This window comes from Siphateles boraxobius, unplaced genomic scaffold, assembly GCF_051911475.1.
Source record: "Siphateles boraxobius isolate OS27281-9 unplaced genomic scaffold, OSU_SipBor_1 24, whole genome shotgun sequence".
Taxonomy (NCBI): domain Eukaryota; kingdom Metazoa; phylum Chordata; class Actinopteri; order Cypriniformes; family Leuciscidae; genus Siphateles; species Siphateles boraxobius.
In genome coordinates, this window is record NW_027508855.1 from 10,678,832 (window position 1) to 10,706,192 (window position 27,361).

The following is a 27,361-nucleotide window of genomic DNA, read 5'->3' on the forward strand; positions in this document are numbered from 1 at the left end:
ATTACAGGTTTCTGTTCAGTGGGCGGTGGGGAATCAAAACACTACTTCTCCAGTCCGTTTGAAACACTTGTGGAGTGAGTGGAATTCTAAAGTTTCCGAAAAAAGGATATACGGATACCCCCAGAAGAATGAATGTACGAATCTGACCTCATAAACGGAATAACTACTGATTCTACGTGTAAGAAGAAACGTCTAGCAGTAGCCTACTTTAGTCTGTTCGGGTGAGCAACTTTTTTTCCCCCTATGACTTCTGGTCCAGTGTTCTAAAAGTGTTGTACGAAGTGGAGAGATCCAGGTCAATTTAGAACAAGTTAAAGCAATTTATAACCATTCAGATAAAAAAAGTAACACTTAAAAATGTCCAGAACTTCCTCTCCCCACTGCCTGATTATTATCTCCAAATCACTGTTGTTTAGGCTATATCCACATAGACGCATAGCTACTGTGTTTGACATGCACATGTTGATCAAGGATATTATTTTGCTTTTAAAAATTTTACAGTAATTTCATGCGCTCAAGTTTGGACTGTCAGCAAAACCAGCGTTGGACGCTCTTTGAATCACATTCATTTTTCCCACAACCTCCTCTAGCTGTTTGGCTCTTTGGAGACCTTGTGACATGGTAAAGGAAGTCTAAATCTTCCTCTGAGGCCATGGAGATGGATTCTGTCATTTCCAGCTGTTATCTAATGCTATGTAGATAGGCTTGACTTTTTCTCCATCTGTTGCATTTTTTATTATGTCTCCCAGTTATGTGGTCTGATGGACCACCAGCTCTCCCTCCAATTCCCAAAACACAGTAAAATGACTTAGGCCATCGCACTTCCATGTTATCAGAGCTTATCAAAACCTTTCCACTGTTCTGCTTTCACTCTTTGTGGTGATACAGGGCTGTATCGGACTCTGGTCAGAGTAGAGGTACTGCAGTAGACAGTATTTGGATAGCGCTTGCCAGGCCAGAGGCAGTAACTGTGGGGGTTTGTGTTAGATTTTCCACCATCCGCTTAAGCAAACATGAGGGGCAGATGAAAACTTATAGCTTGGGGAACAGCTCGGTGGTGTACTACACTACACGACTTTTAAAATCTGAACAGATTGTAAAACACTTGGCGACTGAGGATCATACTCTACCAGACTTTAAATTAATTCCAAACACAACAGGCTATCACCCAAAAACATGCGGCTTGTTGGGAAGAGATGCATTGCTGCGTCCGAAATCACATGCTCCCTTGAGTAGGTACTTATTTTAAATAATTATTACTTTGCAACCGCTAAAAAAGTATGTTTTATATAGTATTAATGTGTGTGGTATGAATATTATCTGGACGTACTACATTCGCCATATTGTCATGTGACCTAACAGTGGCAGATGTGTTGCTTCACTGCCATTCACAAATTGTCTTCCGTGGCCTCATGGGATTGTAAAGTGTCCATTGTATGCACAGTTCACAATCTCTCCGGAAATAGTAGGTCATCAGGGTACTTTATGCCTACTCTTTTATGATACTGTGGATTTAGACATACTTATTTTGTCACATGCTGTTTTTCACCTTCAATATAGTAGGGAGGGAAGTATGCAATTTTCGATAATCGATGGCTGCGTTCGAAAACTGTTAAATGCTGCTTTCGGAGGACACATTTCAAGGTTGGAAAGGCATCAAGGCGCATCCGAATGCAATGTTAGTTTCACTTCCTTTCTCCTGAGAAACCTTCATCTGATTGATTTTTGAAGGCAGCATAGATGTATCCTTTGATGCCTTTGATATCCCACAATCCTGTGCTTTCCGTTCTGTGACAGGTGAGCAAAAAAATAAAGATGGCGTCTGAAAGTTGCGGCTGGTAGTCAGTTTGTGTGTAAATATACATTTTTGATCAATGTTTTTTACTTATGATGTCATTTCTAGCGAGAAGTTACTATTGTAGTCATTAATATTCACTTAGTTTTCACCAAAGCTCGCTCTATTTTGCTGTAGATCATTAAACCGTTATGCTGCCTCAGAAGTCTGTCCAAAATCAGTTTCGTGAGGAACCTTTGTGCGCAGACGTTGCCAGCAAAGTCATTGCCTGATAGGGCAGCAAGGCAACAAGTCACTGCCTACGTTTTCGGATGCTACCAGCGTGTTCTTAAATCGGCTCAAAATATCTTACATGTTTGATATCATCCCACTGGGTGTAATCATAAAATTAAGCTAAAAAAGTGTCCATCATACATTCTGACTGCTCAAAATATGTGCAGACTGTCTCTGACTTTTGACAACTAATGTTGACTCGTCCAGACTTTAGCTAAAATTTGAGAATTTGTGATATGACAGCAGTAATTGTTACATTTTGTAAGTACTCTTAAACGTCCTCAAACTGCCTTCTCAGAGCAGTTGTGGAGCGTCTCAGACATGCCTGAACAGGACCAGTGGTTGTTCTTGTGGAGAAACAGAAACCTGGAAGCTGACACTGTCTCAGATTGCCAAAATATGAGCTGTGGGCTTGTGTATAAAATATTATAAATTAAAGCCTCTGCCATAGCTCTCAAATCGTATTCATCCTTCTGCATGTTTAAACTTAACAGTCACACTTGGTTACGGCGTTAAATCATGGCCATCAAACCTGGCACAATGCGTCTTCATGAGTAAAAAATTAATTGCTTGACCATTTTAAATTTTCTTAAAATTATTTTTAATTATTTAATTTAAATTACCTTTATCTATCAGTATTGAAAAACCACCATTTTTTTTTCTTTCTTGGTATAACGACAGCGGTAGTCTTTTTGTCATGGTCCACAACCAATTTTGGTTCATGAAAGCCCCTTGTTACTTTGTACTTTAGTTGAATGGGAAAGAGCAGTTTGAATGTTCTGTAAAATTTCTTCTTTTGTATTTCAAGAAAGCAAGAAACTCAGTTTTGAAAAACTATGACTAAGAAAACGATGATAGACTCTTGGATGAACTGTTCTTTTAAACAGCACTGGAATTAAATGCAACCTCAGCAACGGTGGTTCTTTGATGTAGTCATCGTTCATTGCCTCAGGAGTTCGGACTTAATCCGATGCAATAGTAGACTTCCCTCTTGAACTGAGAAGAGAATAGGACAGAGGGAGTGTGAGTCATGCCTGTTCTGGGAAATGAGAGAATCAGTTTAGGACTGATGAATCCCACAATAGATTGTGACATGCGGACAAAGGTTCTGGAGTGGAGTGTGTAGGTGTGTACGGAGGGGATATAAGGGGTGAATGGGGGAATCATTTCCCCCAGTTGTGATAAAGTGTGTTGGATCAAAACATTACATGGCATCGGCACCAAAATATATCACATTTGTGCCTAAAAGTTAATATGAAATGTTAACGTTCAAAAGCAAGGAGTCAGTAAGATTAGTTTTTTAAAGAAATTAGTACTTTATTCATCGAGGATACATTGAATTCGTCACGACAATAAAGATTTTTACAGCAAATTCTATTTTAAGTAAATGCTGTTGCTTTTCAGCACAATAGTTTTCAATATTGATAATAATGAGAAATGTTACGTGAGCACCAAATCAACGTCATATTATTTATTTAAAATATGAATTCATTTTTTGCCACCAAAGGAATGTATTACATTTTAAAATACATTTTATTATTTTAAATTGTAATAATATTCCACAATATTTTTCTGTATTTGTGATCTCTCTCTCTCTCTCTCTCTCTCTCTCTCTCTCTCTCTCTCTCTCTCTCTCTCTCTCTCTCTCTCTCTCTCTCTCTCTCTCTCTCTCTCTCTCTCTCTCTCTCTCTCTCTCTCTCTCTCTCTCTCTCTCTCTCTCTATCTATATATATATATGTCAAAAATCTAACCTTTCATTGAAGTAAAAGAATTGAAAGTGGGGGGTAAAATCACATTATGAAATAAATGCTTTTCTCCAAAACAAGCTGGCCATAATTATTTGTTCCCTGTTATTAAATACTTTTTGCAACCCTCCTTTTGCCAAGATAAGTTTTCTTCTATAATGCCTGATGAGTTTGGAGAACAACTGACAAGAGATCAGAGACCATTCCTCCAAACAGAATCTCTCCAGATCCAGAATCCAGTCTATGGTCTCTTTTGAACTTCCAGTTATGTCTGACAACTAAATATGCTGGAGTTTGTTTTTGGAGGAGCGAGGAAGATTTTTCTTGAAACCCAACCAAACATGTGGTGATGTAGGGGTTGTTTGATATATATTTTAAGGCTTTCTGACCCCCCAAGACTCAAGTAGTCTCTGCAATTCTCCATCCTCTCAATCCTTGGAGAGTCTTTAGCCACTCAAACTTGCTCCTTACCGTGCATTAAGACAATATAGACACACGTCCTCTTCCTGGCAGATTAACATCTTTGGTTGTTTGCCCTGATGGTCAAAATGGGGATTTTCTATTCTTTAGCTATTTTATTACAGCCACTTTCTACTTTGTGATGCTCAACAATCTTTTGATGCACATCAGAACTATATTCTTTGGTTTTACTCATTGTGGTGGATGATTAAGGGTATTTGGCCTCTGTGTTTCCTCATATTTAAACTCCTGTGAAACAAGAAGTCATAGCTAGACAATTTCCTAGTTCTTTTAATGAAAGATCTAAAGAATAAACAATGCAGGTTTATTTTTTACAGGCATTTTGGATCAAATTTACCAGGGGTGCCATTAATTCTGACCACCACTGGATATATGTATAAAATAGATACGTACAGATGATAAAAATTTTCATCAATGATATCGAATTGCATCATGTATGTTGATTCAGGTACTGAAGTAGGATAGAGATTAAAAACAATCAAAAGTACAATAAGTTCAAACCGATAGGACTAGACAATCAAGTTCCCAGAGGCCAAAGGCACTTCAGAGCACATGCAACAAATCTAAAGCAAAATCCCAAACTACAAGGGTGGGGCAGAAAACCAAGATGGACAAAACCACAGTAGACAAATTAACTCCCAGAACTGCATGCGGGCGTGGGAAGATTTCATTATGTGTATATGTGCTAACTGAGTATTTATACAAATATGAGCCAGATGTAAATGATTGAATGGTGTCAGAAGCCAGAAGCAGCATGTTTCTTGTGTCCTGACATTTCTTTTTTTTTCAGCATTGTTTGGGCCCCTGCAGACCCCCTGACATTTGGAAAGTATACATAGTATACAAACAATGACTGAAGTAAGTAGCATATGTATTTTTTATGTAGTTATGTCTATAGATTCAGAATAATGAAGCTACTGGACACTTCCAGTACCACTGAGGTATTCTGTAGTACATTCATGTTGTTTTTCTTGTCAAAAGAATGGTACGATTAATATGTCATTGTTAAATAAACAAAGAATAGAATGTATAAATAAGTGGTTATTTAAGCCATCTTTTCACTGCAAAAGTGTCTTGCTAAATTGTTTCAGGCTTTGATAAGAAATGCTTTTGATTAACAGTCCAAAGTTACAGCAGATGTTTGGTAAGAGATCTCAACACTGATGCCAACTCTTGCGTACAAAAACCGTAAGAAAGAAGAAAAAATACATCCAGCTAGTTTTTCGCTGCAATTTAAAGGGGCGTCATATAAAAACAAATATATTAAATAGCCCCTATTATGCCATTTTAAAGGTTCAAAATTTAGTTTTGGAAAAGCCCTTTAATTTTGTCATAATATACATTGCATATCACTAATTTCTCAAAGAGTCTTAAAACGGTTCATTCAAATATTCAGTCTCTCTAAACCCCTCCTTTCTACAAGGCTACTCTGCTCTGATTGGTCAGATGGCCCATTCTTTTGGGATTGGTCTACCACTTACCACATACCTGAAACAAAACACCTATTTACATATATCTGAATTTCTGCTGTGGAGGCTTCCTCACCACTTGAACACAGAGTGATACAAACAGTAACGATGGTGTCGTTTTTTCCATATCAGTTTGTACCTGAGACTGAGTCCTCATCCTTTTGAAGGGCACACAAAGTGGAAAAGTGAGCAGCAATGACTCAGCTAGAGAAGTGACCCTACCTGGGAGAGATCTCTTCAGAAACAAAAGAAGCACACCTAGTTGAACTAATTAAATAATTTCTTTCTCAGCTAACATCCCACACTGTTAGGAGAGAGGGAGAGAGGAAGGCCAGGCTCATAATGTGTTCTGGTAGTACCAACAGGGTAAAATGATTCCAGGAGCCTTATTTCTGGAATGCACGTTCATATTTCCTGTGCATTCAGGAATAAAATATTTCCTTGATTTCACAGTCCAGTGCAGTTTTATTCCAGGAATGTTTTCTTTCTTTCTTGAACGCATCTCTCCTGCAATGTTTTCAGTATTGGGTTCTGTTCATGCTGAAGTGGATTTGCTCAAGTTGAACTGAGAGACCTAAGCTGTATCTCCTTACGTTCAGAGTTTTCTAACACTGGTTATAACAGACATTTAATGAATGCAACGATGCCTTTTCCTACCATACATGCGGAATAATACAATTTATATGATTAGACCAGGATAACAAATGATCAAGTTTCAAGTAGGCTATACTAATTGACCTGCAGTTGGTGAAATGAACTTTGACCACTATAAGTAATAGTATAATTTTAGATTGTTTCCAAAGCTGTAGACAAGTTCCATTAAGTAAGCAATTATTAAATTATGACATACTGGTTTAGATAGTTGTCTAACAGCTATTTTAATTATTTTCCATTTAAATGATCAACTTACAACTTAGGTTTTGATGTAGAGAACATGCACTAGCACACGTTCCAGAGGAATTGCTTTGTCTTGTGTTTAAAGTCCACTCACTCCATTTTTGAATTTACAGCAGGGTTTCTCCGCTTCCACGCTACTAAATTGCTATCGTCTGGCCATGACAGAGTCAAACTCTGTCTCCTCACCATCCGGGACTGCTGCTCAGGACTCGTCAGAGGGTAAGGACATTTTGGCGGACGGGGATCCCAACTTCCCTATGTCTTCACTGGCAGAACTACTGGACAATGATGATGGATCACAGCCAACCCAAGACTCACCCCAGGATTCAACACGACCTGGACAACAGACTGACAACAAGCAGAACATGCGGATTAGGTTTCCAGGGGCCTTTAAAAAGGGGGTTCCTAACCCCATGGACCTTCTTGAGTCCTCCATGTCTGAATATCCAGGGGCACCGGGGAAAGCACCTATGGACTCCCTGTTTGACTACGGCACATGTAGGGAGATCAACAACCACAAAAAACGCAGGAAGAAGCTTCCACGGGGGTGAGAGACAGTAGCCTTTACCTATTTTTGTTTTATTTGTGCCACTTTTATTGATACAATAATGGAAAGGGTACAGGAAATTATTGGAAGATAGGGGAAAAGAGATGAGAAAGAGGTTGGAATCAATCTCTTATTAACCAAGCACAAGCACTAACCGCTAAAACACAGTGAAAATGCTTCTTGGATAATATACAATCTCTTGACCATCCAGATTTTTATATTTTTAAATTTTAAATCAATCATTCACATGTGTAAACTTCAGTCGTCAGTCCAATTAAGTTGCACCTTCTGCAGATCATTTGCATTATACTCTCATTAAATGTTGCTGTTTGCCTTACAATAAATGCATGGTGAGTTCAGTTTAGTGTTTTAAAAAACAAATTAATACCAAGTGACTAGGGGTCGACCGAAATTAAGTCACAATCTCGAACTTCGAATTCAAAAATGTAATCGTCGATGTTGCCATGCCCCCATTTCACGCCCGTGAGTGGAAGTTCGGATCATTTTACTGACTCTCTTGTTCGATCTCGTTCATCAAAATAAATTTTTGTTCAGTGCTGAATTCTGCATGCTGGCAAATCCTCTAATTATAACAAACAAAGTGTAGCTATATATTATGAAAGATTCATTGTGCAGTCAGCTTCATTGATAAGAAAAAAAAAGAAAAAAAAAAAGTAAAAATCGAGAATCGAATCGTGACCTTAGAATCAAAAATGTAATCGATCGAGGATTTGGAGAATCGTGACACCCCTACAAGTGACTATATATAATATAATATGATAATACAATAACATTTTACATATAAATAACTAAATTGTGAAGTAAAGTGTTTATTCTTTGTACATGTTCCTTGTACGTGTGCAAGTGAGCAAGAATGCCACTGCCATAAACAGAGTGGACACATTGTTTACTGGTGACAGAGTGCAGACTGAGGATTGAGTTGTGCTTAATATGAAATAACAACTCTTTGCAGTGTTCCACCGTTACAACGTGTTGATATTAAATCAGAATATAAAGAATATAGAATTTTTTTGAGTTAAATCTTCAATTAAGAAAAGTCATAGAGGACTCATCTTCTTGCTTTGTAATTGAGGTGAGACTATGGTCAGATCTGAATGCTTTACAGATTGTGTAGTGTGACTTTTGTACATATTATGCTCCATTCTGAGGACAGTCTACTAAGATTTTACACTCTTGATCATGCACAGTGGGGCAACTGAATGTCGGCTGGTGTTTCCATTTATGCTTATGGAGTAATGTTTATGTTGAGGTCAGTTAGGCAGTCAGTTTTTCCTGAGCACAGAGACTTATTTTTGGAAGTTTTTTCTTAGTCCACTGTGACTTAAGAAGTAGTGTGAAATGCCTGTCAAGCCAGGTAGGGTGGTACTGCAAGTTTTTGTGAATGCCCATGTGCAATTTTATTTTTGTAATATACATTGCATGTTTAAAAGTGCACCAAGTAATGTTTCTGCTAAAAAAAAGCATAATCATTATTTTTACAGATGTGTAAAATGATCACACACTCGCTTCACAGATGAATACTAGTCAGTTGCCTTAAAAAACAAGTCACCCCCTCATTAAGGAAGCCATTATACATCATGACCAGCCATGTCTTGCAATTCAATAAATGTCAGATTGACGGTTTAGGATACAAATAAGAGACTTAACATACTTTTGACTGGAGCACGTTTAACTGGAGTCATAATTTTAAAAGCGCATATTTCCCCCTGCAGGAAGGCCGAGATTGAGATGTCATGTGACGAGGGATCCCCAGAGCTTCCTGTTTTTAAAGTCTTCAACCGCTATCTGTTGCTTGAAGCTGTATCTCGAGCAGATCCAAGAGCTCTGGATGGTCTCCTGCAGTATCTTCAGTCAAGTGAAAAGAGGCTGACAGATGAGGAGTTCAAAGGTGCATTCTGGGAATGGATTAGTCTATAGCCCCTTTCACACAGAGCGTTGATCACAGAAAATTGTCATAGAATTGTGTTAGATAAATATGGATCTTCCTTATGGAATCAAAGACACAGAGAGTGACACTGATCAGGGACCAAGAATGATGCAGACACAGAAGTGTAGATCACTCAAGACAAATCTTTATTGAAAGCCTTCAGATTATATACTATGTATGTGCATACGAGAAAAGGCGTGAATGAACTAAAACCTTGATATTGATAAAGTGCCACTAAAACAATTATACAGAAGAGACTCCATATATGGTATATTATGTGATGCACTCATGCACAGTGGAAAAACAATAAGTGCAAACACTTCTTTTAACAATGGCCACTTTAAGTCATTTATGACTTACCAGGTGTTTGCATCACCTTTGCATTTTAATTCTAAGGCTCTTTTTTTACAGGTGTAGGACCTGGACATATAATGCAAGCAAGTTTAATGTGAAACATTTAATTCTAATTTACTGCTGTTGTGTATCGTCTTGTTGCTCCAACGGTGGTCTTCACAGCCTGTTGGACTGCTGACATGATACATGGCCAAAGGCAAAGCAAAATGAATGCAAACAAAACAATCATTATTACAATGATCTTGTAATGTTCTACCTTTGCAAACATTCCGGTCATCCCTCCACACCAGCCTTCTACTTCTACTTCCTCCATTACGTCTACTACACCTATGGAAGATAGAAAGGCTTCAAAGAATCTCTGTGCCCCCGTCCCTTCTGTTTTAGGAGGCATCATTGGATTTGTGAAGCTATTGGGTGTGCACAAATTATATATATATTTATTATATATTTTTACTGATGCAGAAGCTAATGAATACAGACTTTGTGTCAGTATAGTGTATATCGGCTCTCATTGGACAGATGGCAGAAAGAACTGTGCTATCGCACGCTTTATTTGTATACACTTCACACCAAGTTGATGCGATATTGCATAACCTGCAGACACAACATATGACTGCACAACGACGTTCAGGGTATGAAGCAACTTTGTGCAAATTGCTAGAGGGCCTTCTTTGTGAACGCAAACACGTCCCGGGATTGATCCTGGGATGGGGACCTAGTAACATTGCTGGGGTCAGTCCCGGAACTTGCCCTGTGTGAACAAAAGGCAGGACCAATGCCAGAAGGGTTGTGTCATAGATGATGCGTGTGTCGTCGCAATGACGTAGTTATCGTGTGACATTTGACCGGGGGTTTTAAATGCAGATCAAGATTCACGTTGCACATTAGAAAAGATGAAAGTTTGTGTTTATAACGGAACAAAGGGAGGACAAAAAAAATTCTGCAAACATGTCACATCCTGATTCACACTGGCAGTGTGAATGAACCAAAATCACACGATCCCGGGTCACATTATCAGTTTATTTTCCGAAATCTCTGTGTGAAAAGGGGCTTATGAGCGAAGAGCAATGGGTTTGCTTTCTAGAATACAAACTGAAAAATGATTAAACTACTGTACACTGTTCTTAACTGTTTTATCTGAGTAATTATCTGTTATTAGGACTTGCTTTAATAATGATCTCACTTTTTTTTATTAAAAAGACAAAGCCCTGATTTATTATACATGAGAAATCAACAGGGTTGTGTCTCTAAATATCGAATGTTGTTGCAACCCGTTTACCTCATGGTTCAGGTGTTAGGCTTTTGTTCTTGGATCTTTTTAATGTAGCTAAGGAAGTTATATTATATAAGCTGATGTGAACCCTGCAAGGTGGGGTCATCTTGTTTACTTCCTGGCTCAAAGTGTCAAGCAAACTCAACAGAGTTGTGAGAAATCACAGCAAACTGTCACAAATGGAATGAAGGATTCTGTTTAAAAAAAGACAACTCTGGCTAAATTTAAACTGACACATGAGTGAAGCAAATCAGGTTTTGGACACTATAGGAAAATTTGATGCCTTGATGAAAGAAAGGAAAACATTAACATTAATTTCATGTCTTAGATTAGCAATTAGAACAAACCCCTAATATTAATTATTAAACACTGATGTGTAAATTGTCCCCCTACTACTTACTTTTTCTAAGGGACCAGTCATAAAATTTTCACTTTTTGGATGAAAAAAAGAGAGAAAAATATCCTGAATGTGGGACACAGGCCATATCTAGGAGCCAGAATATCATACAGACTTGGTGCAAACTCAGATTTTCTAAATAAAATGTAAAACTCTAGTTGATAACAGGTGTTCTTCTCTCTACTTTCTCTAGAACCTTCTACAGGGAAGACGTGTCTACCAAAAGCACTTCTGAACCTGCATAATGGTCACAATGACACAATCCCTGTGTTGTTGGACATTGCTGAACAGACAGGAAGCCTCCGAGAGTTCATCAACACACCCTTTAGAGATGTGTACTATAGGGGTGAGTCCTCCAACCAACAAAGACTGACCAGATTCAGTACTAATACAAAAATAATCAACCGTCAGGACCTGTTTTCAAGCACCATTTGTCTTAAAAGTTTCCAAAATCTTTAGTGTGGCATGAGCTAACATTTACTCTGAGCAGCTTCCAGCTCCACCCTGAGCAGGTTAATGAAATATGAGCACAACGGTGGAGTTTCACGTGCACTTCTGACTGAGCTCAATGTTAGAGAAGTTACTCCGGAGTTGACGTTGGGTTTCCTACAGTCTCCACCCGGTTCAGTACAAAGAGTCCTCACAAACGCTGCTGAATTTAGCGTTGTTCCTCTGTTAACTGTCTAGGTTTAGGGCATTTGAATTCGCCAGTGCCACACTCGATACAGTACACAAACTTTCCTTTCCCTATGATGCAAAAAATATAAATTTGTACATTTTCAGTGGTCTAGCAGCTGAGATACATTGAACTTGTGTTCATGCGGGTGTCAGTCCAGTTCATGTAATTTTTTTCCTTCTATATCAATGAAAGTGACAAAAGGCCATAATATAAAAATTTAGAATTTTATTTAGCAAGGACAATTAAATTGATTACAAGTGATTTAAAATGGCTTTAATGACTTTTACATTATTACAAATATATTTCTATTTCAAATAAGTGCTGTTCTTTTAAACTTTCTGTTCATCAAAGAATCCTTAAAAAATGTATCATGGTTTCCACAAAAAATAAAGCAGCACAACTGTTTTCAACATTGATAATAATACATTTTCCTTGAGCAGGATATTAGAATGATTTCTGGAGGATCATGTGACACTGAAAACTGGAGTAATGATGCTACAAATTCAGCTTTGTCACCACAGGAATAAATTACATTTGAAAATAATATCAAATAGAAAAAAGTCATTTTAAATTGTAATACTATTCCACAATATAACTGGTTTAGTGTATTTTGATCAAATAAATGCTTGGTCAGCAGAAAAGGCTTCTTTTAAAACATAAAACATTTTGAATGCTAGTGTATTATAAATACATATCAAAATCATTTAATTTGTATGTGTTCTGGCTGTAGACTTCTATTTAAACCTTATTTTCATTTTTATTTAATTTTAATCCTTCAAATCCTGTAAATGGCAGGTTTGTGATGGCGGCATTATTAATACCGGGAAGTTGCACTTCTCAAAATACACAATAATGTTCTTAAAGCAGACATTGTGTAGTCTGCCTCTCATTTCCTCAGGAAACAATCACTCACACATTGATTCAGTTTGTTTGGCAGTGTTAATTCCAGTCCTCGAGGCAGTGTCAGATAGGCTAATTCTGTATGTCAACAGATTTTCTTCTGTAGACCCACTGCCAAAACCCATAGAGATGCACTGAACTACTAAAATCAAGTTGTTTAAGGTTATTCCTTTCTTAGTTTAGCCAAGTGTATGATAAAATACTTCAGGAATCCTTTATTAGTTGATTAAATCGGAGGACAATAACAAATAAATATAGTTAACTCTGGTCTCCATGGGAAATATAAGTTTTTCTTATGTAATTTAGAGCTCTCACACAAACACTCAATACAAAACTACAGGCTCTGCACATAACATAGGCTGTATTGTTTTGTTTTCATATTGCAGTACTTCCTCTTGTGTAAAATAAGTTGACAGTATCTAATAATATCATGCTGCTTCCCGCTGTCTGATAAGATGTATCATAGATATCAGTTTTCCTGTAATGTCACAGAGTGCTTTGGTTTTGACTTTATGGTCAATTCATTATCATATGATGAACTTCTGATTCTTCACTGGCATCATTATTTACAATAAAAATGTGGCGTGTCTGTAGGTCAGATGGCACTGCATATCGCCATAGAGCGACGGTGCAAACAGTATGTGGAGCTTCTGGTGGAGAAGGGCGCTGATGTTCATGCCCAGGCCAGGGGCCGATTCTTCCAGCCCAGAGAGGAGGGTGGATACTTTTACTTTGGTGAGTTTGTTGATTCTGGTTTTGTTCTGTAGCTTTAAACCACCTTTAAGGGTTAGTTCTCCCAAAAATATGAAAATTCTGACATTAATTACTCACCCTCATGTCGTTCCAAACCTGTAAGACTTTTGTTCATCTTCAGAACACAATTGAAGATCTTTTTGATGAAATCTGAGAGCTTTCTGTCCCTCCGTTGACAACTACGGCGACGCCACTTTGATGCTTCAAGAAGTTAATAAAGAGATCATAAAACTAATCCATATGAATCGAGCGGTTTAGTCCACATTTTCTGAAGAGACACGATCGCTTTATATGAGAACAGATTTAATTTAGGCTTTTATTCACATATAAACATTGATCAGCAAACATAAACAGAAGCTCAACTGAACCTGCTTGATGTGCGAGAACAAACGTAATTGGTTCTTGAGGAAGCTAAAACATGCTGCATAACACACGAGAATGAACCTCATTGGTTCTCACACGTCAAGCGAACATGCTTGAGCTTCCGTTTACCACAACTGATGTGTGAGTTGATGAATGTTTATGTAAATTAAAGCCTAAAGTCAATCTGTTCATCATATAAAGCGACTGTGTCTCTTCAGAAAATTTGGACTAAACCGCTCAATTCATATAGATTAGTTTTACGATCTCTTTATGAACTTCTTGAAGCGTCAAAGTGTAGTTGCGTAGATGTCAACGGAGGGACAGGAAGCTCTCAGATTTCATCAAAAAGATCTTCATTTGTGTTCTGAAGATGAACGAAAGTCTTATGGGTTTGGAACGACATGAGGATGAGTAATTAATCACTGAATTTTCATTTGTGGGTGAACTAACCTTTTAAAAGTGAGTGATAAGGAATATAGTTTAATATTGTTAAATATATTTGCAATCTGAGTGTATTTTTTCAGAGTATTGTGCAGAATATATCAAGAGCATATCCAGACCACTCTGCTCTTTCATACTGTATATTACATGCTTTTAATGCTCTGTTCTGAAACATTTGGTCCAGTGATAAACTACTAACCTCATTGCAACATGCTGGAGCCTTTACTCCCAACATTATGTGTGGGACGCTCCATTTCCTGTTTTATCAGTCACTTGCTCACTCGTTACACGACTGTTCAAAAGAACTTAAACTTACTCAAATTAAAAATGTATTTTAAAATAGTAATAGTAATTGTTGTAACAATATTTCACAATATTACTCTTTTTACTACAATTTTGATTCAATAAATTGAGCTTTGTTGAGTAAAAGGTACAGTACTATGTCCACATTTTTAAAGAAATTGAAGGGAGATGAAAGCGATTTCCTAGAGGTCTTGACCTGTAGTTCTTCTCTATGAGACAGTTAGCATCAGCAGCCTAGCCTTCATAACTTTGGCGATAAATAAACAATACATTTAGAAACTCAATGGTTTCTATAGTAACATCAGGTGATTTTCTTTCCTTTTTCCTAAAATCGTCTTGTGTTATGGTTGGCAAATGTGAGGAGTATTACACAGTTTATGCATTCATTAAATGTTTAATTAGCTGGGAGTAAGACGGTTTCTGGAGCTTAGAAGAAAACCAACAAGACATTATGTCACAAGTGCTAGATGTACTAAGAATGTAAGAGAGTGAAAGGAGCTTCTGTGTTTGCAATGGAAAATACAGTAAAAGGGTCTTATATTTAGGAGGCCTGAAGATGTTCTGAAGTATTTAAAAAAATAGCCTGAACACATTCTGCCTCCTGTTGACCAGAGTGTGTTACTACAGGTCGGTCAAAATTGACCCTATTTACTTAAATATGTTCCTGTCTTGATCTTTTTGTGCTTGTCTTTGTAAACTTTGTAATGACTTCCTGAGGCATAAAATCCGATGTCCCGCCGTTTCTTTTGTCATGATAAATATTCTAATCTAAACTATTCTAGTTTATCCTCCCAAGACGTCAGTGGTTACAAAGCTGTGATTTTGTAATAAAATCAAGCTGAGAATTTAAATTCCTTCATTTCCCACATAAAAACCTCATTTACATCTCACAATTTTCAAACCACAAAACAAGACGCCTGCTTTGGAACTGATTGAAAGGTGCAAAACTATTTTAAAATAATCCAAGGATGACAGAATAGGATTATCTTTTCTGGTGCCCTGCCAGGAGTCTCCATCTCTCTTTTATGCACCTGTAAATTATTTTCATTTGTATTAGACACGGCTGTCAGTGTTTAATCCCCCCTGATCTGAGCACGAAGGGAGTCATTCGCCGCGGAGCTTCCCGGTGACGTGAGCGCCAACCTGAGAGCACTGACAGCTAATGTGATTTAGCAGTCACACTAACCGCTCTCTGAGCGCGTGCAAATCAATGAGAGGGAAGCGTTTCCATAAGAAGTGACATGAAAATAATCTGTCACCCCTGGCAACAGCTCACTCTCAAGCCTCTCTGTTTGGTTTTCCTATTTGAGATGGGTTCTCATGAGATGAGCACTAATTGAGCACTGGATACCAATGGTGACATTTAGATCAAAGAACATTTGTTATGTGAGCCCTGCAAAGGGCTGATTGACTTTAGAGGCTAATTGTAATTTTTCATCGTGGTGTTTAATAAAGGAAAATGATAAATGGAACATCTGGAAGTTGTAGTCTATTAATAGCTGTGCAGGCGGGGAATATCCCTGGCGCCATAGGACCTTGGTCGTCAGTATTTTTTGTGTTGGGGAAGCTGGTATTCTGGTCCTCATCAGGCTTTTAACTAGCTTATCCAGCCACACTTCCTTTTGCAACCAGATTTATCAGATCATAATGGTCAACGACCAGCATAACCCATAATTTGAGTCTAAACTGATCTTTTTAGTTTTTCAGAAAAAATACTAAAATTATGCATTCAATAAAAGTGTCTACTAAATACAGTAGCATTCAAAAATTTAATGTTTTAAAGTCTGTAATGCTCACCAAGGCTGCATTTATTTGATAAAGTAATATTATTACAATTAAAGATAATATTTTTATTGAATATATTTTAAAATGTAATTCATTCTGTAATGGCAAAGCTGAATTAATTAATGTTCAGTGTCACATGATCCTTCAGAAATTACTCTAATATGCTGATTTGGTGCTCAAGAAACATTTCTTCTTATTATTATCAATGTTTAAAGCAGCTGTGCTGCTTAATATTATTCTGGAAATCATGAAGCCTTTTTTTCAGGATTCTTTGATGAATAGAAAGTTCAAAGGAACAGAATTTATTTAAAATATACAGCAAAAGTCATTTAATCAATTTAATGTGTTCTTGTTGAAGAAAATTGATTATGATTATAAAACAGCATTTATTTAAAATAGAAATCTTTTGTAACATTATAAATGGCTTTACTGTCACTGTTGATAAATGTAATGTGTCCTTGCTGATCCCAAATTTTGAAAGGTAGTATATGTAAAATTGAATGACAACTGAAAGTGTTTATGTTGTCTCTTTCTCATTGTACAGGTGAGCTGCCTCTCTCACTTGCAGCTTGTACCAACCAACCAGACATAGTGCGTTACCTGACCGAGAATAGCCACAAGAAGGCAGACATGCGGAGACAGGACTCGAGGGGAAACACAGTTCTGCACGCCCTGGTCCATATTGCTGACAACACTCGGGACAACACGCGGTTTGTCACAAAGATGTACGATCTTCTGCTCATTAATTGTGCCAAACTCTACCCAGACTGCAACCTGGAGAATGTGCTCAACAATGATGGCATGTCGCCTCTCATGATGGCCGCCAAGCTGGGCAAAATTGGGGTAGGAAACAGCTTTATACCAACAATTTAGTTTTAGGGACTTGCATTGGGGAAAGCATGGTAGGAAATGGCAAAGCAAACCAAAAGTTTTTTCTCCACAGGTGTTCCAGCACATCATCCGGAGAGAGATAAAAGATGAGGAGGCTCGGCATTTCTCCCGGAAATTTAAGGACTGGGCTTATGGACCCGTGTACTCCAACCTGTATGATCTGTCTTCCCTGGATACCTGTGGGGAGGAAGTCTCTGTTCTGGAGATACTTGTCTATAACAGCAAGATTGAGGTGAATATGTGGATAGACAAAAGAAAGTGTGGATGATAGACTGTGTGTGCACTGTATGGTGCTTCATATTTTGTGGTGATGTTATCACGTGTGAGATTTAGAGGCCTTGCAGGTAAACAGCGGAAGTTGGATGATGAGACATAAACTTGTGCAAGTCATAATAAATATATAGAGTATTTATGGAAATTGTATAAAAATACAGACAAATAACAATCATCAAGAAACTGTCCTCCTCATGATGTTGGTGGCTATTTCTGTTTAGCTTTCTGACATGCTTTATTGGTTGTATCCTCAGAATCGCCATGAGATGTTGGCGGTGGAACCGATAAATGAGCTGCTGAGGGCCAAGTGGCAGAAGTTTGCTGCTGTGACCTTCTACATCAGTGTGGTTTCCTACCTTGTCACCATGATCATCTTCACTCTTGTGGCCTATTATCGCCCATCAGTGGGAAAAGTGAGTACAGTCTAAGTCCCTTTAAGTCAAGTCCGTTCACTCAGTCGGCGGCCATCATGGCCTTTGCCCCCTAATCTCCAGTCATATTAGTAGTTCTTCCGTTTGCTTGAATGGGGAGAAGCTGTTGGCCAAGATTACATTTTGGTAACATGCCAATTCGCCAGTCAGATCACAAAAACAATTGGATTATAAATTCAGCTTCGTTAGCTCAAATTAAGCTAAAAACCCAGTTTGTCCAGTGGCTATATTGATCTTTCTTCCATTCATTTTTCTATGAGTAGTCCATCTTCTCCATATATTATCTCTGGTATGGATGTACACCACTGTTCAAAAGTTTGGTCTGGATGCATTAAATTAATCAAAAGCAACAGTAAATACATTTATAATGTTACAAAATAATTCTATTTCAAATAAATGCTGTTATTTTGTACTTTCTATCGATCAAAGAATCCTGGGAAAAAAGAACAAAAAATATTAAGCAGCACAACTGTTTTCAACATTAATAATAATAATAAATGTGTTTGAGTACCAAATCAGCATATTAAAATGATTTCTGATGGGTTAAAGGGTTAGTTCGCCCATTTAAGACATGAAGTTGTATGGAATCCTTACCAGCACTATAGTGCATACACACTGACCCACTCTGTAGTCACCTCCCTGGTCAGAGTTCTGGCCGCTGGAAGTTTTAGAAAGTAGGCTACTCCTGGTTAGTTTCCGGGGCCTCAAAACTGTGCGTTTTTCCCGGGAAAAATTATTTGCGTTTCAAAGCTTGATTAATTTAACACAAAAAAACACGCCGGTCAAAATTCATACCTCAGTTTTAATCGGCACTATTTTCTTTCCATTTCTATCAATCCGCGCTGCTGTCAACGTCAACAGTGCGCACGTTCATATTGTGCGTGTTAAATTGATCAAGCTTTGAAACGCAAATAATTTTTTTAAAACAGTTTTGAGGCCCTGGAAACTAACCGGGAGTAGCCTACTTTCTTGAAAAACTTCCAGCGGCCAGAACTCTGACCAGGGAGGTGACTACAGAGTGGGTCAGTGTGTATGCACTATAGTGCTGGTAAGGATTCCATACAACTTCATGTCTTAAATGGGCGAACTAACCCTTTAAGCTTAAGTAACACTTTGTTTGGTTTCACTTTATTTGAAGGTGTCTGTGTTACAGTGTAATTATATTTTTAACTATTGAGTAATAATAAATGCCTACATGTACTTATTATAGGGTAAGAATTGGGCTGGGATAAGGTTAGTTCCATGAAATTATGCACAATTTATAGTAATTACTATAGTAACTACATGCACCGTGTAACAAGGACACTGTAAAATTACCATTTTTTGATCAAATAAATGCAGCCTTGGTGACCATAAGAGACTTCTTTCAAAAACAGAGAATTTTTTTTTTTTGAACGATACTGTACATGTGGATGTTCATGTTTTTGTTTGAATAGAGAGGAATTTCTTTTTCTACCACATGGGTCCTCCTGTGTGAAAGATGTGGTGGAGATTCATTCTGGGAATGAACAGGTCTGTAGTTGATTTCTAAATCTTATTCCTCCACAGCCCCCTTACGCCTACGACACCACTGCAGACAAGGTGCGTTTGGCAGGGGAGATCATAACAGTGGCATCTGGAGTCTTTTTCTTCGTAACAAATGTAAGCTTTACATACACAATAACCTACTATTTGTAATACAGTTTTTTTCATTTTTAAGATCCATCTCAGCTTGCTGAAAGAACACCTGTGTGTATGTTTCTTACAGTATGTTGTGCTACCCAAATTCACTCTTAACGTTCTTTCTGTTTTCTTTTGGTTGCCCTATCTTTCCTATTTAGCTAGCACTAAATATCTTGAGCAGCATTTCTTGGTTTTCTCTCCTGATTTAGATTAAGGACCTTTTCCTGAAGAAGTGCCCGGGGGTGAATTCTTTATTTATTGATGGATCCTTTCAACTTCTCTAGTAAGACACTCAGTCTCGTTCTTTGTGTCTTCCTTTACTCTCAATGTCTTTCCCTAAGGCGATTTTCTCCCTCTTTTTAATTGAGCTGTCTAATTAATTCCAAAACCCCTTTCATGGCATGTTTTAATAGTTAATCTCCTTGCATAAAAACAGCACAATCTCAGCAAAGATGACTGCAGTTCAACGATATGTTTATGTTAATTATAATTAATATGTGGCATTGCTAAACCAGTGAGGCATTTTACATTTGAAAAGCAAATCTTACATAATGAAACTCAGCAACAGAGGCAAATAAGGATTCAAAGACATTGTGTAACCTTCAAAGTAACAAAATACGAAAGTAGCCAGAGGCCACAACATGTTTAGTTATAACTTTTGCGCTGCTAATTTGTCGCCAGTAAACTCAAAGCAAATGGTAAACAAATGAGTTCAAGTATGTTGATGACATGTACTGTACATTCCTTGCTGACCAATCCTTTGTGTTTCCTTGTGTCAGCTTCATCTACTCCGTGTTGGTGCTGGTGAGCGCAGCGCTGTACCTGTCAGGGATTGAAGCCTACGTGTCTGTGATGGTGTTTGCTCTAGTACTAGGTTGGATGAACACCCTCTATTTTACCAGAGGTCTTAAACTCACTGGAACCTACAGTATCATGATTCAGAAGGTATGAATTAAGCACCGTATACATTTAATTCAATGATTGTAAATTGTGAAATCAGTTTCTCTTCAAATATCTTTGTGAATTGTCAAGTCTTGAAACAATCAGTTTATTTAGCTCCCCCCCCCCCCCAACTTGTATTTTTGTATTTATATTTAATATACTACTGTTCAAAAGTTAGTAAAAAGAAAAATGTTTTTGAAAGAAATCTCTTGTACTCATACAGTAGAAACAGTAACATTGTGAAATATTATTAATATACCTTAATAATAATAATATACCTTAAAATGTATTGACAAAGTCTGTCCAGTCTTCAGTCACATGATCCTTCAGAAAGCATTCTAATATTCTGATTTGGAGCTCAAGAAACATTTCTTATTATTATCAATGTTGAAAACAGTTGTGCTGCTTTTAGAGGAAACCATTATACAGTATTCTTTAATGAGCAGAAAAATTAAAAGAACAGCATTTATTTGAAATGGAATTTTTGTATGATTATAAATGTCTTTACCATCACTTTTGATCAATTTAATGCATGTTTGCTGAAAAAAAATCTTAAAGAAATTAAATCTAAATCTGTCCCCAAGCTTGTATATACCATGTGTGTGTGTGTTCTATCCTCTTGAATTAGACAGCATTGGCCTGCTTGTTAAGTTCAGCAGCAAGTCTTCATAGTTAAGCATATAAGCTTTTGTTTCCAGTAATGACTACATCACAGCTGGGAACCACAAACAACCCTTGGAATAATTAGCATGCTTGCCGGTCTACTGTCCTCTCATATTGTTAGTGTAATTACGCTTACTCATCATGTCTTCAATTTTGATATTTTGTTCAGATTCTCATCAAAGATTTGTTCCGGTTCCTGCTGGTCTATGGGCTTTTCATGATCGGCTATGCATCAGGTATTCTAGTAATAACACTTAAATTATTGGTATTTTATGGTATATTCGCTGTAATTAGTGACTGACAATTTCTTTTTGTATTCCGCACCAGCATTAGTCTCACTTCTGACCATCTGCCCTGATGAGGACACATGCAAGGATAACTGCCTCAAATACCCAGAATGCCGAGATACAAACACCTTCAGCGAATTCCTTTTGGACCTGTTTAAGCTGACCATAGGCATTGGAGAGCTGGACAACATGTTGAAAGGAGCACAGTATCCCGTTGTCTTCCTCATTCTCCTGGTCACCTACATTATTCTCACCTTCGTCCTGTTACTCAACATGTTAATCGCTTTGATGGGGGAGACAGTGGGACAGGTATCCAAAGAGAGCAAGAAGATCTGGAAACTGCAGGTGAGAGGTATACAAAAGGTCGAATGTTGTATTGTGGTCAATTGACCCGAAATGGAAATCAATTACTCACACTCACGTCATTCCAATCGCATATTATTTTAATGCCTCTTTGAAACACAAGAAATGCAAGACAAAATGTCTGAGATTATAAAAAAGCTCCTAACGACTTTTGTATTTTGTATCCTTTTTGTCAATACGGGTCATCATTTGTTTTTTTCTTGGAAGAAAAAAAAATACTGGGTTGGAATGACATAGGAGATAGTGTAAATAATGATAGTTTTTGGGTGAACTATTCCTTCAAGTTGTCGTTGCCTTGGTTTATTTTGATGCCCATCAGACAGGAAGTCACTTCAATTTTTTGTTAACTTCAGTCTAAGGACTTTTACCTCAGCATTCAGTGGGTATAAATGCCTTTCATCTCCAACATGTCATTTTCCTTCTGTTTGCATCAGTGGGCCACTACTATCCTAGATATTGAGCGGTCCTTCCCAGTGTGTCTGCGGAGGTCTTTCCGGGTTGGAGAGATGGTTACTGTCGGCAAGGGCTTGGATGGAACGCCAGACAAACGCTGGTGCTTCAGGTACAACTACAAGATATCAACTAATCATTCATTAAATTACAGCCTAACCCTTCAAGTCATTTACCAGAGTTATGAGCCTTCATTTTCCATGCTATAGGGTGGATGAGGTTAAGTGGTCCCATTGGAATCAAAATCTAGGGATCATAAATGAGGATCCGGGCCAGAAAGACTATTACGAACAAACGCAGGGTGGACGAGGCCTTCGAAGAGGTCGGTAAATGAGCTGGCAGGATTTTTCACATTCACAATAACGCACACATGAACCATTAGCAAAACGTTATGCTTCTGTAGAATTTGACTTCTGGGCACAATTTCTTCACAAATTAGTAAAAAAAACAATAAAATAAACACAATTTCTCTCCACTGCACCAACAGATCGCTGGTCCACGGTCGTCCCAAGAGTGGTTGACCTGAACAGGGGCTCCAGAGATCACACTGTAGAGATGGAGCCTCTCACAGGCAGACACAGACATAAGTCTGAAAGCTAAAGCTGAACGCTAAGGACTTCAAAGGGCGACAATCCATGGAAGCTTTTTTTTTTTTTTTTTTACTGGCCGGACAATTAAGTATTTTTTAAAGCTGATAATAGTTCTATAGTTTTTAATCACTATTGGGAGAACAGCTATATATATTATGAGGTTTTAAAATATCCTCTTTTTATTTAGTTTTCTTTTTTTTTGGATGATGATGGTATTTTACATGTATGTGTGGACCCATGAGACACTCAGGAACACTTTTGATTTGTAGGTCAATCCATATTGTTGCTAGAGAGATATGTTAGAAAATACAGTTATTAACAGTGTTTTTCATGTTTTTCAGTTTATAGTGTTTTTCATGGTGTGTGCAATAAATTCTCTAAACAGATTTCATCATTTTTATTTTATAAACAAAAAGTTTATATATTTATCCAGAAAAAGAACGACAAACACTCCACAGGGTCTTCGATGTCTCTGTTGATTTTTGCTGACTTTTTTTTGTTTTGATTTTTTGTCGATTACATGGCAAAGGTTATATTTTAATCAATATGATTACATCAGTGTTAAATGTGCCTTGTGATAAAGTATGGTCTTTTTAATGGAAAATCATATTGTTATTTTTTTGTTATATTACCCAACCATAATGGAAAGACAAAAAAATGCTGCTCTGTTTTGGCCTTTGGCTTTGTTTTGTAATAAAGGTCATGCAGAAAACAGATGTGGCACCCACACCAGGAGTGTGCACAATGCCAGACAGCAGTATGCTATTTTCACCTCAGTATGCTGACAATAGTGTGACTTCATTGGTGTGATACTGGTAATGACCGATTCAGTTTCTTATTTCACTGGTAAACCCATGCCAAGAGAAACAATGGCAAATTTTGTAGGGGAACTTCATTTTTCTGTTGGCATGTTTTTTTTTAAATATATATTGTATATGCTGTTTTTTTGTTTTTTACAGAGAACAAAAGGCATTGCTGTAGTTTATTGCACATGATTGATAAATAATATTTTTTTTTTTTTTTTTAGAAACTGACTTTTTGAAGTCCATGAACTGGAATAGGATTTTGTGTGCTGTTTTTGTTTAAAGGCCTGATTTCCACACTCTGGTCATTTTTAAATATCTTTTATTTATACAGTAGACACTAAGTATAGTTTAGGTATCAGAAGAATGTACAGAAATAAATGCTAATATATTCTTGATAGCCGGTATTACCTTGCGAGTATGTTAGATGTTTGATGCTACTGTTCACAAACACATTATTTTATGTCCTAAATTGGATGTGCTACTCATTCCAACAGTCAGAGATTTTTGTTCATCAGCAATAAAGAGATTTTGATTCGCCCACTCTTACTCTCTGCATATAAGACAAAGCTGCTCTTTCAGATGATTATTTTAATTTCTAGGATACTTATTGTATATTTAAATCATTTAATTTGTCTCCTTAATATTTTTTTTTCTCTGTTTAAGACAAATTAATCTACTGACCTCAAATATGTAATGGAAAGAACTGAAATTCATTACTTCAGTCCACTTTATAAGCACACCAGTATTTTCTTAATCTGACTAATCTGTAGCAATCCTACTTGGTTTGACATTAGAAAAAGAATGTGCTCTAGTTCTGCTTAGTATTGCATGGGTTAAATATCATTTTTGGCCGAACTATCTCTTAAGTGATGAGAAGTCTGATTCAATTCGCCTTAATCGGTTCTTTCGATACAGCCTATATTTGCAATGAAGTTTGTTTCAGCAGTTCTTATGCATCATGTTATATAGCTCTACGTTTATTGAACTTTTTCAATAAAACTCATGAAATATATTGGTCTTTTCTTAATGAGTTTGAAATTGAATGTGTCCCAATTCAGCTTCAGCTCATAAAAAGTGATTTCAAATCTAGCCTAAATATAATTTGCATTTTTTTGTAGACTACTAACATTTATTTACAAGTTTTAAAGTTTTTTCTCAAATAAATAGCAATTTTAACAGTTTTGTAAATGTATTCATAAAACTGCACATATAATCAAGTCATAAACATTTCTGACTTTCAGGTTTTACACTTTTTTTCACCATTAACAAGTCCAAATGAAATGGTTCTCGGTTCAGTGAACCAGTAGTGAGTTGTTGATTCCAAGAAAACGCTTCGTTCACTAATTTGAGAACATGAATGCATTTTTAATCATGATTGCTTGGAAAAATCATCCGGTTTTATAGTCACTCACCCTCATTACCTCTGAAGAATGAGACCATTCATGTGGAAAACACACATTTAGAAAAAACAAACAATTAAATCCTACTGGTCAATATATATATTTTTTTGTTCTATGGTCAAAGTATGCAAAAGTCTTCAACTCAATACTAGCTTCTATATATTTGGTAGTGTTTTTCTGTTGACCACTAGATGGCCATAGAGTGCCATATGTTTACTGCTGCTGTCCTAACACATCTAATGAAACACATTTTTCACCTGTGCACACAGATAACATTTAAAAAAAAAAAAATTGGTTATGACTATTATATTACCGGTCATGTTTGGGCAAAGGAAATTAAGCAAAATAATGCTACATGATGGTGCCAAAAGTGTGACTTTTTTGTTCACATCTTCAGACCAGACCAATATTATACTACAGAATTTATAACCTTCATGCACAACTATCCACTCATACATGAACAGCCACGACTGCTGAAGATGGTCCAGTGCACAGTCGTCCGCTGCAAATCAAATCACTGCAGGAGTCGCGATTTGCAAGAACACCTGCTCTACTCCCTTTGTCTTTGCCATCATTTTCCACCACCTTGGTGACAGACAGGTGACATTTTGACCAATAGTTTTTTTTTTTTTTTTGCATGCTCAGTTCTCTCTACCTGAGAATTCCCCCCCCCCCCTCTCCCCCTTCATCCTTCTCCTCCTCTGCCTCCACCGCTGAAGGACATGCTGGATCTATTGCCACCTCTCCGAGGAGGCTAATCCTCTTTAGCTCCAACTTTAACTAGGCCATTAATCCCACAGGAGTTTATCTAAGCACTGAGCACCTCGCACTGCTGACACTTTAGCCTACCCACCCTCCTTCTCTCCCCCCTCCCCCTCTCTCTATCTATCTCTCAGTCTCTTCTCTGTAAGTAGGGCACGGTCTGGGCCGGCAAGTGTCACCGTCAGCACCTCTGTAACCACAGCAGAACCTAAGCGGCTCAGCACCCGACCGACAGCGAGAACGACAGACCACAGGTGAGAGCTGCAGGAAAGAGAAAATGCGATAGAAAAACGCAGGAAGGAAATGAATAAAATAGATGGGTGAGATTAAGAAGAAAGATGAATGTTTGGCCTCAGAATTTATGCGGCAATAGCTGTGCGTTGTTTGCCAGCCCTGGACTAACGCTGATTTAACTCTGCCCCCCAGGCCCGAGCAGATGGCTTATTCGCCAGTGCACTGATACTGAATATAAGTGTGAGACTGTGCTCAGAACCTTTTTCAAAAAGATAAATCCTCTTTTTAACCAATATTTTTTTCTTGGTTTTCAGCAGGGGTGGAGTGGGTCTAAACAGTATTCCTGGAATTTCTGGCACAGAGCAGCCCACGGTACCCAGTCTGCAAAACACCAAACATAACACAGCAGCTTATTTACACCACTTACTAACTTAAAAATATAACTATGAAGAAATATCAATGATATTTACAATTTTAAATGGAAATTATGTTTTGTGTTTTTTACAATTAATAAATTAATAATAAATAAGTAAATGCAATTAGAATAATAAGACAATATAGGCCTAAGTCTTTTACCAATCAAATGAAATCAGACAAAATCCATAATTACACTGCAGAAGTGGCACAGAAGCTGCATCTGAAGTGGCATTTAGAGGTATTTACACAGACAGTTTATAAATGCATAAATAAGAATAAGATTTAATGATTAATAAGATGTAATAAGATTTATGTTTTAAATAAAAATGTAGGCCTATTGAATTTAGAAATATGAAATATTTGATGATTTTCTTTTATTATACTTTCAATATGAAACTAAAACTGGTAGTATTTGGCAGCAAGTTACTGTCTTAATAAGTGAGTCATTGGCTGCATTTGACATCGCATACTTCCCTACTATAGGCAAAAAACAGTACGTTACAAAAGAAGTATGTATTATATACTTCATTACACTCATACTTAAGAGAGTATGTGATTTCGGACACAGCCATAGATTAATTCATTAATTGACTTTGCTGGCAGCGTCTGCCCATGGGTTCATGAAACTGATTCCAGACAGACTTCTGAGGCAGCGTAACGGTCTAATGATCCACACAGCAAAATAGAGCGAGCTTTGGTGAAAACTAAGTGAATGACTACAATTGTATTTTATCTCTAGAAATTACATCATAAGCGTTGATCAAAAATACACATTTACACACAAACTG

General features: G+C 37.3%; 1 protein-coding gene across 1 annotated transcript; it reads left to right on the forward strand.

Moving 5' to 3' along the window:
- trpv4 (transient receptor potential cation channel, subfamily V, member 4) lies at positions 1-24,772 on the forward strand. Its single transcript, XM_077241389.1, has 17 exons — positions 1-221; positions 5,084-5,151; positions 6,773-7,206; positions 8,940-9,115; positions 11,372-11,524; positions 13,352-13,492; positions 16,947-17,245; positions 17,346-17,525; positions 17,821-17,979; positions 19,546-19,638; positions 19,869-19,942; positions 20,439-20,604; positions 21,434-21,500; positions 21,592-21,896; positions 22,349-22,476; positions 22,574-22,686; positions 22,852-24,772. Exons 2-17 carry the CDS (start codon positions 5,143-5,145, stop codon positions 22,962-22,964), a joined length of 2,610 nt encoding a protein of 869 aa, XP_077097504.1. The 5' UTR covers positions 1-221; positions 5,084-5,142; the 3' UTR covers positions 22,965-24,772.
- The last annotated feature ends 2,589 nt before the right edge of the window (positions 24,773-27,361 follow it).